The sequence below is a fragment of the Lates calcarifer genome, linkage group LG2, assembly GCF_001640805.2.
Source record: "Lates calcarifer isolate ASB-BC8 linkage group LG2, TLL_Latcal_v3, whole genome shotgun sequence".
NCBI lineage: Eukaryota > Metazoa > Chordata > Actinopteri > Centropomidae > Lates > Lates calcarifer.
The window spans coordinates 18520035-18533456 of record NC_066834.1 but is presented as its reverse complement, the minus strand read 5'-3'; the positions used below and the strand labels follow the sequence as shown (position 1 = coordinate 18533456).

The window sequence follows — 13422 nt, the reverse complement described above, 5'->3', positions numbered from 1 at the left end:
GCTGTGGGAGTGTGTGTTTATACAGTACATGTGTGCATGCGTGTGTGTCCAAATATCTCTTGCTGATGTTGTTTGCAGTTTTTCCCAAATGAAGGTCATATCACGACCAAATAAGTTGGACTATAGCAGCTTTCTCAAACAAAGGCATTGCCAAACAAATGAATCATGGCTCCCAACGCATTGCTAAGACAATATTATAATGGAACATTTATGGGGAAGATGGCAGACTGCCAGAGGACATTATCATCATCAGTGTGTCTGTTTCGGTTGTGCAATTGTGTGTGTGCCCCTGTGACAATCTGTATGTGTGAAAGGAGATTTGTACCAGTTGTGTGTATGTACTGTCTGTCTGTGTGTGTGTGTGTGTGTGTGTGTGTGTGTGTGTGTGTTATCAGGAGTGGTTGCGTATCTCCTGTGTGTCCCCTCTATCTCAGGATTGATGGCTTGTTTTATACGCTGCCCAGAATAATGTATACGCGGCTACTTGTGAGCCATCCGTCTTCTAATGCAGTAGTGTGTGTGTGTGTGTGTGTGTGTGTGTCTCCCTCCAGATTTATCGTATCCTGGGCAAGACAGTGGTGTGCTACCCAATAGTGTTTGATCTAAGTGACTTTTACTTGTCCCAAGATGTTATGCTGCTGATTGATGACATAAAGGTAAGTCTAGGTCACACTTCCAGAACTTACCAGTGCCATGGCTCCACAGCTAACTGCTTTTTATGTGCCCGTAGAACTTAAATACAACCTGACATTTGTGAAAAGGTACTGCTTTGGTTTGATTGCATACTCATTTAGCTTGGCCCACCAGATGCAATCAATGTCATCTTTGATTAATTGACCAATTCAGTGATGACTGAGTTTGCAAACAACCAAAATAAAACCACAGCTATGTCATATCTTATTTGAAATGTTTTTCACGCAGCTTTAATAATGGGAGTAGTGTGACATTTGGGAAATACGGTAATAGGCTTTCTTGATTAGAGTTAGATAAGAAGATTGATAGATCAGACTTGAATCATGAGCCAGGGGACAATTAGCGTAGCTTAGCATAAACAGACTGTATTGTATCAGTTATTATGAATAAGCCAATGCCATATTTATACAGGGCCTGATCGTCCATCTAGCCATCAAAGTATAATATTATGAAACAGAGATAAACTTTAATAAAACACATTTAGATTTTAGTGAAACTGTATTTTGAATGTTTCCATAGATTGTAGGATAAATCAAGGATAGATTTAGTTATTTTAAACCTTGCCTTCATTTTCCAGCATTTTTTAAATCACAATTGTCGATTTTATTTAAAATAGATTTAGCTTTTTCTCAGGACTAACTGCATTTTAATATGTTAAGCTGCTGTCAGGCAGTCTCTGTGTGTGTCTAAATATGTGCATCATCAAAATGTAACACCTGACAGTTTTAGTTGATTTTATATTTTGAAGATAAATGCATCTTGATCAAATACTTCAGATTCAAATTTCAACTTTGATCTGTTTGCCAGGTGAGGAAATTGAACTTTAGTGATGGCACTGATTAAGACAGTTTCTGCTCAGAAACATTGGTGACGGAAATCTTTGAACCAGCAGCATGTCTATGCCAATCTGAAACGGTGTCTGTGTGTTCCTGTGTCTGCAGAACGCCTTGCAGTTCATCAAACAGTGCTGGAAGATGCAGGGACGTCCCCTCTTCCTGGTTCTCATCCGCGAGGATAACATCAAGTAATATACACACTCCATAACAGCTGTTTTATCTTTTTTTCTGTCTCCATGTCCTATGATAGCTTTCTCAGAGCATTCTTCCCTCCCCTATCTCTCCATACATCACCCTTTATCTCCCTTTTTCTGTCTGATACTGGCTGAAGCCCGCAACAAAATGTCTTGACAGTCACAGTGCAATTTAGTTCATTTTTTTAATCCAATATTTCTCTCTCCCTCTCTTCTCTCTTCCTTTCCATGTACACTATTTATCTTTATAGCAGGAAGGTGTTACTGTATTTGGTGGCTGATTGGGTGATAATGTTTCTCATTTGTATCACTATAGCTTGGCTGGTGGGCTGATTACAGCAGTATTGACCATTATCCAAGGAGCCATATGTTAAATGTGCTACAAACGCTTAAACAGCCACACTGCAGCATTTGGAATGAGTCAGTGGGTTCTCACAGAAGCAACTCAATAGTCATTAGTTTGCTATTGATCGGGATGATGACCTGTATAGACGGAGACAGCAGACAGAATGAAGCAATGGGGGTTTAGTTGAAGTGCTGATTTATTCAGGTGTGATTATTTCATACTGATCTTAGGCTTAATACAGATGTTGTGTTTGGAATATAAAACTTAACATGCATCATGAAAGGAAAAAGGAATTAAAAAAAACAACACAAAACATTTTAACCATTGATTCACCAGGGGGAGCCGCTTTAACCCAATCCTGGACATGCTGGCGTCTTTCAAGAAAGGCAACATCGGAGGGGTCAAAGTTCATGTCGACAGACTTCAGGTTTGTGGATCCAATTGGTGAATTGAGCTTATTTATTAATGTATTTAGTCTTTCATTTGGCTGTTTTTTTTTTAATCACTCTTTATATTAGGGGTGCAAATTTAAACACATTTCCTTAATGGATTATTGGACATGTGACCAATCAGTAGTCCGTCAATTGTTCCAAAATGACAAGAACAGTGTGGCCCATAAATAGAAAAAATCCAAGTTATTTAGGTATTTGATCAGTAAATAAACATCATTTGGATTATGATAACATAACAATGGCTTGTTCAGATTCTTATTTAAGATTATAAGCATTTTCATTAACTGTAGCACCAACTTTATTCACACGGAAATATCCATAAACATTTCACTTCCACCAGTATAACAAATTTTAATTGATGAAGCTAATTGAGTGTTAATAGATAAATCAATGACATACCTACTTTGTATACATTTTGAAAATATTTTATTTCATAATATTTGTGTATTTAGCCATCACAGCTACACCCTGACAGTAATTTTGTTGTTTATGTTCATCATCTTTAAGGTTTATTTCATATCAAGAACCAGTATCTGTCTTTCTACTGATTTAATGAACAGTCATACATTTTACTAAGAGGATCACTGGTGTTAGATCATTTCAATCCATAGAGGTGGACTACTGAATCAGTGTTACCGTTATTGTTTGCACAGTTTTGATTGTTTGCATATGGTGAAGGGTTTTCATAAATGTGGCTGTCAGGGGAAAATATGCCACCTGCTCTCTTCCATTGGCTCAGTTACAACAGATATTACAGTTGTCTCTGAAATAAACATTGGCTTAATATTACAAATGTTTCAACAAATTGTGTTTCAGGGCTTCATCTCTTTCTTTGGCAATAAACACAATTTTCCCAGCCCTTAATCTGAAGTCCCTCCCTATTTCAATAGCAATACCAGTGTTTATCTGTGTTTTGACCTTGGTCTGTCGAATTCAATTTTTATGATAGTCTGTTTTTGTTTGCCAGGGAAAGGTGGAGCTGGTTTGAGCCTTGACTGTTTTTAAAAAGAGATGGAAACCATTGGGGTGAAGCTTTTTGTGATTTGTAAACAAAACAAAAAAATCTAAATCAGACACTCAAGTGTCAACATACATTAATGAATCAAGCATAACAAATACTATTAATTCTGTTAATTCTCTTCAGCTGTCATTGTAGCAGTGGAAAGGCCATGAAAACATAACACCAAATTTCAACAACTGTAATCAATATTTTCATGATGACAATGGATGACATGACTACCTGTAATGTAAAGTGACAAAACCACCAAGAATTATCACCCAGCATTGAACAGTTTACTCAGATAATCCTCAGTTTTAATGGCAGACTGTGTTGGTTTTAGTTGCAGGATTTTGAACACAGTCAATCCTCATGATGGTAAAGAGCAGGAAAATAAGGCCAAGGTAGAACTAGAATAATTTTCACATTGGTAACTTTAACCAACTGCTTTGTCAAACTTATGACAGGTTTTCCAACCCTAACTTCTCTCCCAGAGTGTCTGTGGTGTTCAGCAGAGACTTCTTCATATGATCCTTTTTTTTTTTTTTGCTTTAAAGTTCTTCCTTCCATTTCGCCTGTTTGCTATTCGCTTCACAGCTAACTCCTACAGCTTTGAAACACTTCCCCTCTTCATCATCTCATTGTTATGGGGAGCAGGATTGCTCTTCTCCTATACGCCTCTTATTTTTGTTTTGGAGTTGACTTCAGTTGGAATGGCTAATATCACATTTAGACCACAGGAACAAGTCGTATTGAACTGTGCTCTTTACTCCTACACAGCTCTGCTTTTAAAATACTCAAACTTTTATCATCACATTACCATGTTCGACACTCACTTGTTACTGCAGCCGTACACATTTGTAAAATTTGAAACAGTGAACTTAGTTCACATCTTACTACTCCATGTGTTATTTGTTATGAACTGCAATATTCAAACTGTTGTTTTGTCACTGAGTCACTCAGCAAACCTCCCCTTGAGGATTTATACAGCACCATCTCCTCACTTCCTGTATTTTTGTGCTCTAGAGTATGATTTATTCACACATTTTGTCACACATATGTATAAGTATATTACTGTGGAATTGTTTATATATTGCAGCCTTATTAAAAGAATAAAAATCATTAAATATTTCTTATCAACCTTTTAGACCCTGATATCTGGAGCAGTGGTGGAGCAGCTGGACTTCCTGCGTGTTAATGAGGCAGAGTAAGAGCTTTCTCTAGTCTTTGTGCTTGATTGGTCAGAGTTTTTTGCCCTGTCAGAATTGTTTAATTGCAGTTTAACTGAGATGGAGACTTTTGATTTGATTTTTTTTTTTTCAGGATCAGTAAATCCGTTTAGAGTAGAATAACAAAGAAAATGTTGCAAATGAATGGGCGAAACAAGCACTTTAAAAAAACGCTTCAGATAAGTCTGTGTGTTTGTGTAGGATCCCAGAGTTTAAGAGCTTTGAAGAGCTGGAGCTGCCTAAACACTCCAAGGTGAAGAGACAGACGAGTACGCCGAATGCCTCTGACCTGGAGCAGCAGCCGGAGATCAGTGTGGAGGAGTGGCTGCATAAACCTACCCCTGAGATCATCCAGAAGTTCCACGTGAGTTGACTGGCTTCTTCATTGTAGACTGTGTCGAGAAAACCAGTCACACACATGCAGCAGTCCCACCAGGGGAACAGAAAACTCTAAACCTCAGTCAGATTTTACTCATATTAAACATTTTTTAACCATTTAAATGTGAAAATGAAACATAAAAGACTTTCATATTACTCAAAATGATTCTTAATAATCACCATACACCCCAGGTTTATTTTCAATAAGGATAAACAGCTCACAAATCCACTTCCAGCTAGCCCACCTGCTTCCTGCTTCCTCTGAGAGGTTTGCCTCATTATTTGTGCGAAAGATAAACTTTGTGCACTCCTTGTTCCCTCCTCATACCTCACTCTTGTCACTTGGCCACCTGCCTCCTGTTCCATTATAACATCTTATTAATAAGTTTTCCTCATGCCCAGGTTTCAGATACTGTCTCCCCAAGTCTATGCACAATTATAAACAGCTCTCCTCCGTCTGGCTGTGTACCTGAATATTTTGAACTTTCAAGTGTTTGAAATATTAAAACCTCAACTCACAACTTAAGTGTGATTGTGATTTGCTGGCTCTAATGAAAAATTCAGGGTAGAGGTCAGCGTGAAAGTCTGAAAATCTACATCTACATCAGAGTTTGTTGAGTTTGGGTTTGACTTTAATTTATTCAAGCATGTTGGCAGCCATATAGAAGCCACCAAATATTATACTCATGTCATTTACCCCAACTTTCCCCTGACATACTTAAAATTGCTTTCTTTTCCATATTTTAGACACATTAAGGGTGCTGTCAAATTAAATGAGGCAATACTATAAAAACCTATTTTTCATTTTTTCATTATTACCACAATTGCAGGATTGCTGAAAATTGTTTTGTCTAAGAATAATCATTTCAGTGTGGCTTGTTAGTGCTTACTGTATTTGTTTTTGTTTATGCGTATGTGTTTTTATGCATAACCGTGTGTCGTATGCATGACCAAGCTAACCTTTTCATTTGTCTCTATTCATGTCATTGTGCAGGACTCTGACTGCTTGGCCAGTCAGGCTCAGCTTGCATGCATCCTTCTCAGGAGAGAGGGACCAGACTTCCTCATAAGAGATGGTAAGCACACACTCACAGAGAGTTACCTCATTAAATGCAAAGGAAATTTGATAATGTCAAGTGTATCACCAGTTATTCTTACTATTAGTTATTCACTATCTCTCCACCTGACTCCTGGAAATCTCTGTAGTCCTTTATAATCAATTACAAGTCATTAGGATACAGTTGTGCTTTTGAATGTGTCATGACTGTTTAGTTTGCAGTTCAGAGAATGAAAGATACATTTGGATAGGACTGTATATGTCTTTATGTTTTTTCACAAAAACAAATTTGTGATTCCAGAGAACCTGATGGATGAACTGGAGAGAATCTACAGAAGAGCTGGCAGCAGAAAGCTTTGGTCTGATATTCTCACACACATACGCAAACACTGACAGTGCATTCATTTGCTTCATTTGTAAATTATCATTATTCCAGGTGCATTATCATTATTCCATACAAGACCAATTTAACTTTAATTTGAATTAAGAGGACTTTAGAGTACATATTAGAAAGCTGTGTGAGATGTTAGAATTTTTGTTTTCTTTCTTTCTTTTTTTTTTTTTTTTAAATTTTTTTGCTTGGGTTCCCTTAACCAAATGTATTGTATCCATACCTGTTCATTTCCCATTTGTCGTCCTTACAAAATCCTCTCTCTTGTTGAGCCTTTAAAATAACTGTTTAATCTGGCTGAACTGTAGGCTGGCAGTGCGCCACGCTGCTGCAATTATCAAGAAGTTCGCCAGCTCTATAGCTCCTCACATCACCACAATTCTGGTGCATGGGAAACAGGTAATGTTCAGGCAGAGATGGACATAAGACTCTGCATGTTTTCTCTCAGTTAGCTTGCTAGCTAGCTAGCTACCCAGAGAGCTGTGTGAGGTTCAGCCAGTCCTACTTTTAATTTTCCTCATAACCAGGGTGTTGACAGAAAAGCGGTCAAGCGGGCATTATTTCTGCTCCTTTATTAGCTTATATAAATGAGCAAATTGGAATCGAGACATGGGCAAAGTGTGGAGCCTACATTTCCTGGAAGGATTGAGAATAGCAATAATTTGAATCAAAAACTGTGTAAAGTACATACAGTGAATGATAAAAATGCAACCTAAGTCACTGCTTAGTGAAGACCAGTCAGCACTGACTATACTCAACATTACTCAAGCTAATTGTGAATAGATGATAAAAGGTTGAATTTAACTCACAGTGGTTTTTAATTGACCAGTAGACACCCTGGTAAAAGGTGGTGTAATGCAGTAGAAGACTAGTGTCTTAGCATCTTGCTAAATGTCAACCAGCTAAAGCTATTTCTGATTAAACCACCAAGTTTAGCATTACAAAATGGCTACCTCTCACACAGTCATGAGTTTGACCAAGCCAGCTAGACCAAGCTAGTAGGCACCTTGACTCAGACATGTACAGGAGCTTTCATCAGTGTTTGCTTTCTCCCTCCATTAACCATCACAGCGGCTGGACCCTCGTCTCTGCTGTTTTGTTCTTTTGCAGCATCACCCACTGCTCTAAGGCTGGCTGTGTACTCCAAATGAAATAGAATTTGGCTGTTGGATATGGTGCTGAAAATGTCTTGTCTACATTCACTGTTACTGCAGGTCTTTTTCATCAACTGCATATGTGCTTAGATGGAAGATCTTGGTAGTTGCTGTGGAAGCAGACACGACAAAGAGTACAGTAGTGTTACACCTAGTGTAACTAGTGTGTGGAAGTAAACTGAGAACAACAGGCTCAAAGAACTTAAGTTACCCATTTAGATTGTGGTTGGTTTTTAACACTGTCATGTTCTCTATCTTAAAGCTGTTGAGGTACTCCCATGTCTACACAGACAGCATGCAGTAATCTGGGACCCAGATTAGATATTATTCTCTCTTTTCAAATTTCCATTTTATTTGTGGTATACTGCTGGCCTGACTCACAAATAATTGACCCACAGTTTTGGTTGTCCCAACTTCTCATGCAAGTCTCTGTTCCCCTCTTTAGTGGTCAGTGTTTTCTGTTTCCATGGTTTGATTTGAATTTGTGTCAGGTTGACTGGCATTACAACTTTTATTCTATGCTGTTGTATTAATTAATAGGATTTTTGCATAGAGAAATTTGATTATACTGCAGAAAGTTTTTTAAAAAAAAGCCTGGAGGCTGGTTTCCAACTTGCTGTGAAATAGTATCAATACTGAGTTCAATTTACTTTCTCATTTACCTAACATGGGCCAGGAAGTGAAGCTTGAAATAGGTTCCCCAACAAAGCATCAGTAGATTGACACCACATCATGCCTTCTAAACATTAAAGCTTTGTTGGTTTTTCATTCTTTGTGCTCAAGATGTGCCTTTGTATTTCTGCAGGTTTAAGCACTGAATAACTACACACACACACATGCACACACACTAAACAAGAGTTGATCTCAGCATATAATAAGAGGAGGGTGTTATTCTGCTGATTATATTCATGACTCCATTAGTGAAGTTACTTCATTCGTCTATTGCTTCTGTGAGGGTGGCTTCAACTCCATGTCTGTGTCTATAGCAACCATGGCTGTGGGCTACCATGTGGAGATAACCACAGTTAATGTTTGCTACTTTTTCCTCATAGGATTCCTGCAGGCAAGAGGAGGTACTTTGAAGGCTGCAGTGACTCTTGTGAATAATGAATTCAGAAATTAGTGAACATTAAAATATTTTGTGGGAAGCCAAACCTTTTATTTTGGCTTCAGATAACTGAATGAAATTCTTTAATTAAGTTTGGAATTAATATATTCAGCTTTTTTTTTTGTACAGTAGAAAATGTTTTATTTAGAAACTGATGTTGGCTTTGATTCTAAAAAGAAATCAGTTTGTTTTTATTTTCATTCTGATGTTTGGGTGCTTTGTTAATTTGCGGGGCATTGAATTTCTAAAATAAGATAAGGGGAGCAAGTAGTACCTCAGGACAAATTCCTGCCTTTTTATCATATGAATGGAGTTTTTTTTTAGGTATTTTTTAATATCGTTAAATCAAATATTTGAGGAATGGCACTGATCCTGAATTGAAAGTCTATTTCATTCCAATGCTAATAATGTGACACAGACAGTACATGTGCACTGTTTAATACATGCTCTATTGAGGCTGCAGTGAAGCTGAGGAATTGGCTCCTCAGCCTGATATTACAAAGTCCGAGCTGTTAGTTGTCATCTGTCATGATGTTCTTGTGTTTTTTCGTCCACTAGGTCTGTTGTCCGTCTTGCCGCCAGTCTCTTAACTAAGCTAGTGGACAGCCTTGCCCCCAGTATTACTAGTGTTTTAGTGCATGGCAAGCAGGTAAGTGTACGGGCAGACAGCAGGGCCTGAGTAGTAAAAGTATTTTGGGTTATGTTTGGGAAAATGGCATGTCAGGACAATGATTTTAATGTTCACTGATTGGAAAAATGAAATTAGAAATATATGATTATAAGCTCCTAATGCTGTCATCCTATGAGGGCTGCTTACATGCAAGCTGCATGCTCATACTCATCACCACGGCTCACCTCTGTTGTGTGTCTAGCAACGCTGTAGTTGCAGAAAAGCTGCCAGCATGACCACCATAGAATCCTAATATGCACCATGTCCATGTGTCTAGACACACTCCATGAGCCGATTGATATACTGTGACCCAGGACTTTGTCTGATGCCACTCCCTCATCCAACTTATCACTGGATGAGTTTCGGTGCATCATTTCCTGTCAAGTGTTATTCAGAGATTAGCCTCCTCTCAAGAGTGTCAGTTATCTTGCCTCATTTTTACCCTTCTGAACAGTTTTAGGCATTTCATTATGCTGAAGTAGCTCAAGGTGTGAATCTGCATATAGATTGCCTACCGGAGGGAATGCTCCTCTCAACATGATTGGAAAAGCTGATTTAAAATTTGAGATGGCTGCGTTCCTCTGCTTACAATAACAGCTCAGTTGGAAGAAATAAGAGGCACCACCCCATTTAAGTCAATTCGGACTCAAGTTTTGATTACATTTCTCGTCAGTACTGAAACCCAGCAACGTATTCCCGTTAAATTCAAAACTGGTGTTTTATTTCCAATCTCCAGTTTCTGGCTCCAGGCCTAACCCTCTGCTCAGTTAGAATCAGTTTAGATGTAAAGATGAATGATACATCTATGTCTTCAAAGTGCTGGATTTCATCAGCTGAAGGCAAGGATAAAAGTGTGTCCTCTCATCAGCGAGATTGCTGAGGTGTAATTTTCATGAGATGGCTTTCAGAAGGAACAAAATACAAAAGAGTAATCTTGGGATCTGTCATTTTTTCCCATTCACATTTATGGGACTCTTGGAGAGGAGGCCAATTTTACAGTGATAGAGCACAGATACTTGTAGGAATTGCACCTTGGTGGAAGTACTGTGTGCACATGCAAGTCTACGCATGTACACACTCTCACGTGTGTCTGTGCACCTGCACTGGCACACACACACACACACAAACAATATTAAACAGAACAATTCTGACGCACTGCTGACATTTTCTAACTGTATATGTGTTTGGTATATGTTCTTTTTCTCTGTGCTGTCTGTGATTACCAGGTGACCCTCGGTCTGTTCGGCCATGGGGAGGAGGTGATCTCCAATCCACTGTCGCCGGGGGTGATCCAGGGCATCATCTACAGCAAGTGCTCCCCTCACGGTGGGGAGCGGGAGGCTGTTCTTCAGCAGGAGCTGGTCATCCATATCGGATGGATTATCTCCAACAACCCAGAGCTGTTCAGCGGCATGCTCAAGATCAGAGTCGGGTAGGACAGAGTCAGGTTCAGGGTGATGGCAGTGGTGCCTAACAACTCTTGTACATTTAGTCAAGCGAGGTGCAGGATGTGCTCTTCTCTGTAATTCTCCTTCCCAGTTGTTCACACCACTCAAAAAAACCATGAAGCAATCAATACATAAAGGCTTCAGTGGAGGCTGCAGTTTGCAGTTACCCAATCAAAACATCAGGAACTTCTAGCTGTCAAATATCTGTATTCATACCAATGAGGCCGAGTGTTTCAGGTTGTTTCTTAGTCTAAATGAACCCCAGCAAAATTGCAGACTGAGGCTCTTCAGAGTTTGAATAGATTTCTTCCGATGTATGATCTGAGAACTCACTTTAATCAAAAGAAAGTGTTGGAAGAAGTGTTGTTAGATTACGTACAGTGTAGCATTTAAACTGTGAAAACAAAAAAATCAGTTCCATCAGCCCAGTTTGACAAACAGCTCTGCTGTTTTCACCTTTGGTGTTGTCAAATTTAGCCTAAACAACCTCAATACTGTGAAGCAATGCTGAAAACAAAAGACATGTGAATGTTAATCCTTCTAAAAAAGGAAAATAACAGTGAAATGGAAGTTGTGAAGTGTGACTTAATTGTAATTGTGTGCACTGTGGATCTCCAGATGGATTGTCCAGGCCATGAAACATGAGCTGAAGATCCGGGCAGGAGACATGCCACCACAGGATATCTACCAACTCTCTCCTAGTGACATCAAGCAGCTCCTGCTTGACGTCCTGCAGCCGCAGCACACTGGCAGGTACCCTGCAAATACACATTCACTCTATCAAGAACATTATCCATGCTTTCTCATCCCTTTCATCTCACAAACTTGCCTTTGAAGACACTATGTCTTTATCATAATGAATTTTACTTGTTATATAATCTTTTTTGTTTTAATTATTTTATCTTCTGTGCTGTCTTGTCTACATCCATATCTTATTATCTGCTGCTGCAGCAGCCCAATTTCCCCATGGGAATTATTAAAGTTTTATCTTATCTCATCTGATCTAATCCACATTGACTCATAGATGTTTTCCTCTGGCACAGCTAGCTATCAACATTATATTTTTATTAAGAATTGGTTCAACAGTTTCACCCCCTTTTCGCCTCAGGTCTTGGCTGAACAGGCGTCAGATCGATGGCTCTCTGAACAGGACCCCTCTGGGCTTTTATGATCGTGTGTGGCAGATCCTGGAGAGGACCCCCAACGGTATTGTGGTGGCCGGGACTCACCTCCCACAGGTACCTGCCTCCCCTGACATTGCTGGAGGATAAATACTTTGACAAACACTAGTTAAAGGTGACACTGTGTACTGTGTGCTGCTGTACAAACAGCTCCTGTTATAGAAACCTTTACAGTGTGAGCCTTACAGGTCTTTTTTTAAAATCATTATAATTATTATTTATTATCAAATGAAACAGTCGGTGAGCATAAATGTCATTAATGACGTTCTGCTTTTCTGATGATAGTACATCTTTTTCACTGGAGACATTTATTACTGGAGACATTTATATCTCAGGCATAAATGTTAAAATGAATGATGGTTGAATTTGTGCATGGCTGTCATGGCTCAGGAACTGTGTCTGAAATCACTCCCGTGTTGACCTGTTCACTACTCCCTATTTAACAGGCACACAATACTTTACTCAGTGGTGAACAGTATATTTCAGGCACTTACACTTTGTCACTGTGCTTTTCCTGCCATGACAAGTACATTTTTTTTTTTTTTGCTCTGAATGCCTGTTGGCTGTTTGGTTATTCCTCCATGCCACACTCAGATACACTGTGGCTTTCAAATGATGATTGACTGGTATGAGGGGGCCCAAAGTATGCCAAGAAAACATTCCCCACACAGTTACACCACCACCACCACCACAATCAGCCTGGACTGCTGACAAAGGCAGGCAGTGCTGTTCCAATCTTCAGCTGTCCAGTTTTGGTGAGCCTGTGCCCACTTCAGCCACAGATTTCTGTTCTTGGCTGACAGGAGCAGAATCCAACATGGACTTCTGCTGTTGTTCTCCATCCACCTCAAGGCTTGACATGTTGTGCATTCTGAGATTTCAGTCTCTCCACCACTATCAACAGCTCACACACACACACATGCTATATCTGTATCTAGATTTCTACTGTCCACAAATACACAGAGGATGTCCACAGTGATAGCATCAAGCAGCTGACATGGTTGTTCCCTCTCAGACCAGCCACTTTTCTTTTTTTTTTTTTTTTTTTTTTTTTTTTTACTGTCTCTCTGTAGCAACCCACGCTGTCTGACATGACCATGTATGAGATGAACTTCTCCCTGCTGGTGGAGGACACGCTGAAGAACATTGTCCTGCCTGAATACAGACAAATCATAGTAGAGGTAAACAGGCCCAACACCACCAAAGAGCACAGAGGGAACAGAAAAATAAACTCAAGATAACTCTTCATTGATTTAAGTTAACATAGCAAATCTCTGCTGGCTGTTTG

General features: G+C 39.2%; 1 protein-coding gene across 4 annotated transcripts in view; it reads left to right on the top strand.

Moving 5' to 3' along the window:
• Positions 1–13422, top strand: part of phkb (phosphorylase kinase, beta) — a 91505-nt gene that overhangs the window by 75673 nt on the left and 2410 nt on the right. For 3 of the 4 annotated variants that reach the window (XM_018697422.2, XM_018697424.2, XM_018697425.2), the window contains 12 exons: positions 552–656; positions 1635–1717; positions 2406–2496; positions 4667–4725; positions 4949–5111; positions 6120–6201; positions 6484–6541; positions 9394–9484; positions 10732–10937; positions 11572–11706; positions 12062–12191; positions 13208–13315. In XM_018697422.2, coding sequence (XP_018552938.1) covers positions 552–656; positions 1635–1717; positions 2406–2496; positions 4667–4725; positions 4949–5111; positions 6120–6201; positions 6484–6541; positions 9394–9484; positions 10732–10937; positions 11572–11706; positions 12062–12191; positions 13208–13315 — 1311 coding nt within the window. Of the gene's footprint in view, positions 1–551; positions 657–1634; positions 1718–2405; positions 2497–4666; positions 4726–4948; positions 5112–6119; positions 6202–6483; positions 6542–6881; positions 6973–9393; positions 9485–10731; positions 10938–11571; positions 11707–12061; positions 12192–13207; positions 13316–13422 lie in introns of all 4 variants that reach the window. The other variant, XM_018697423.2, reaches the window with a different exon arrangement.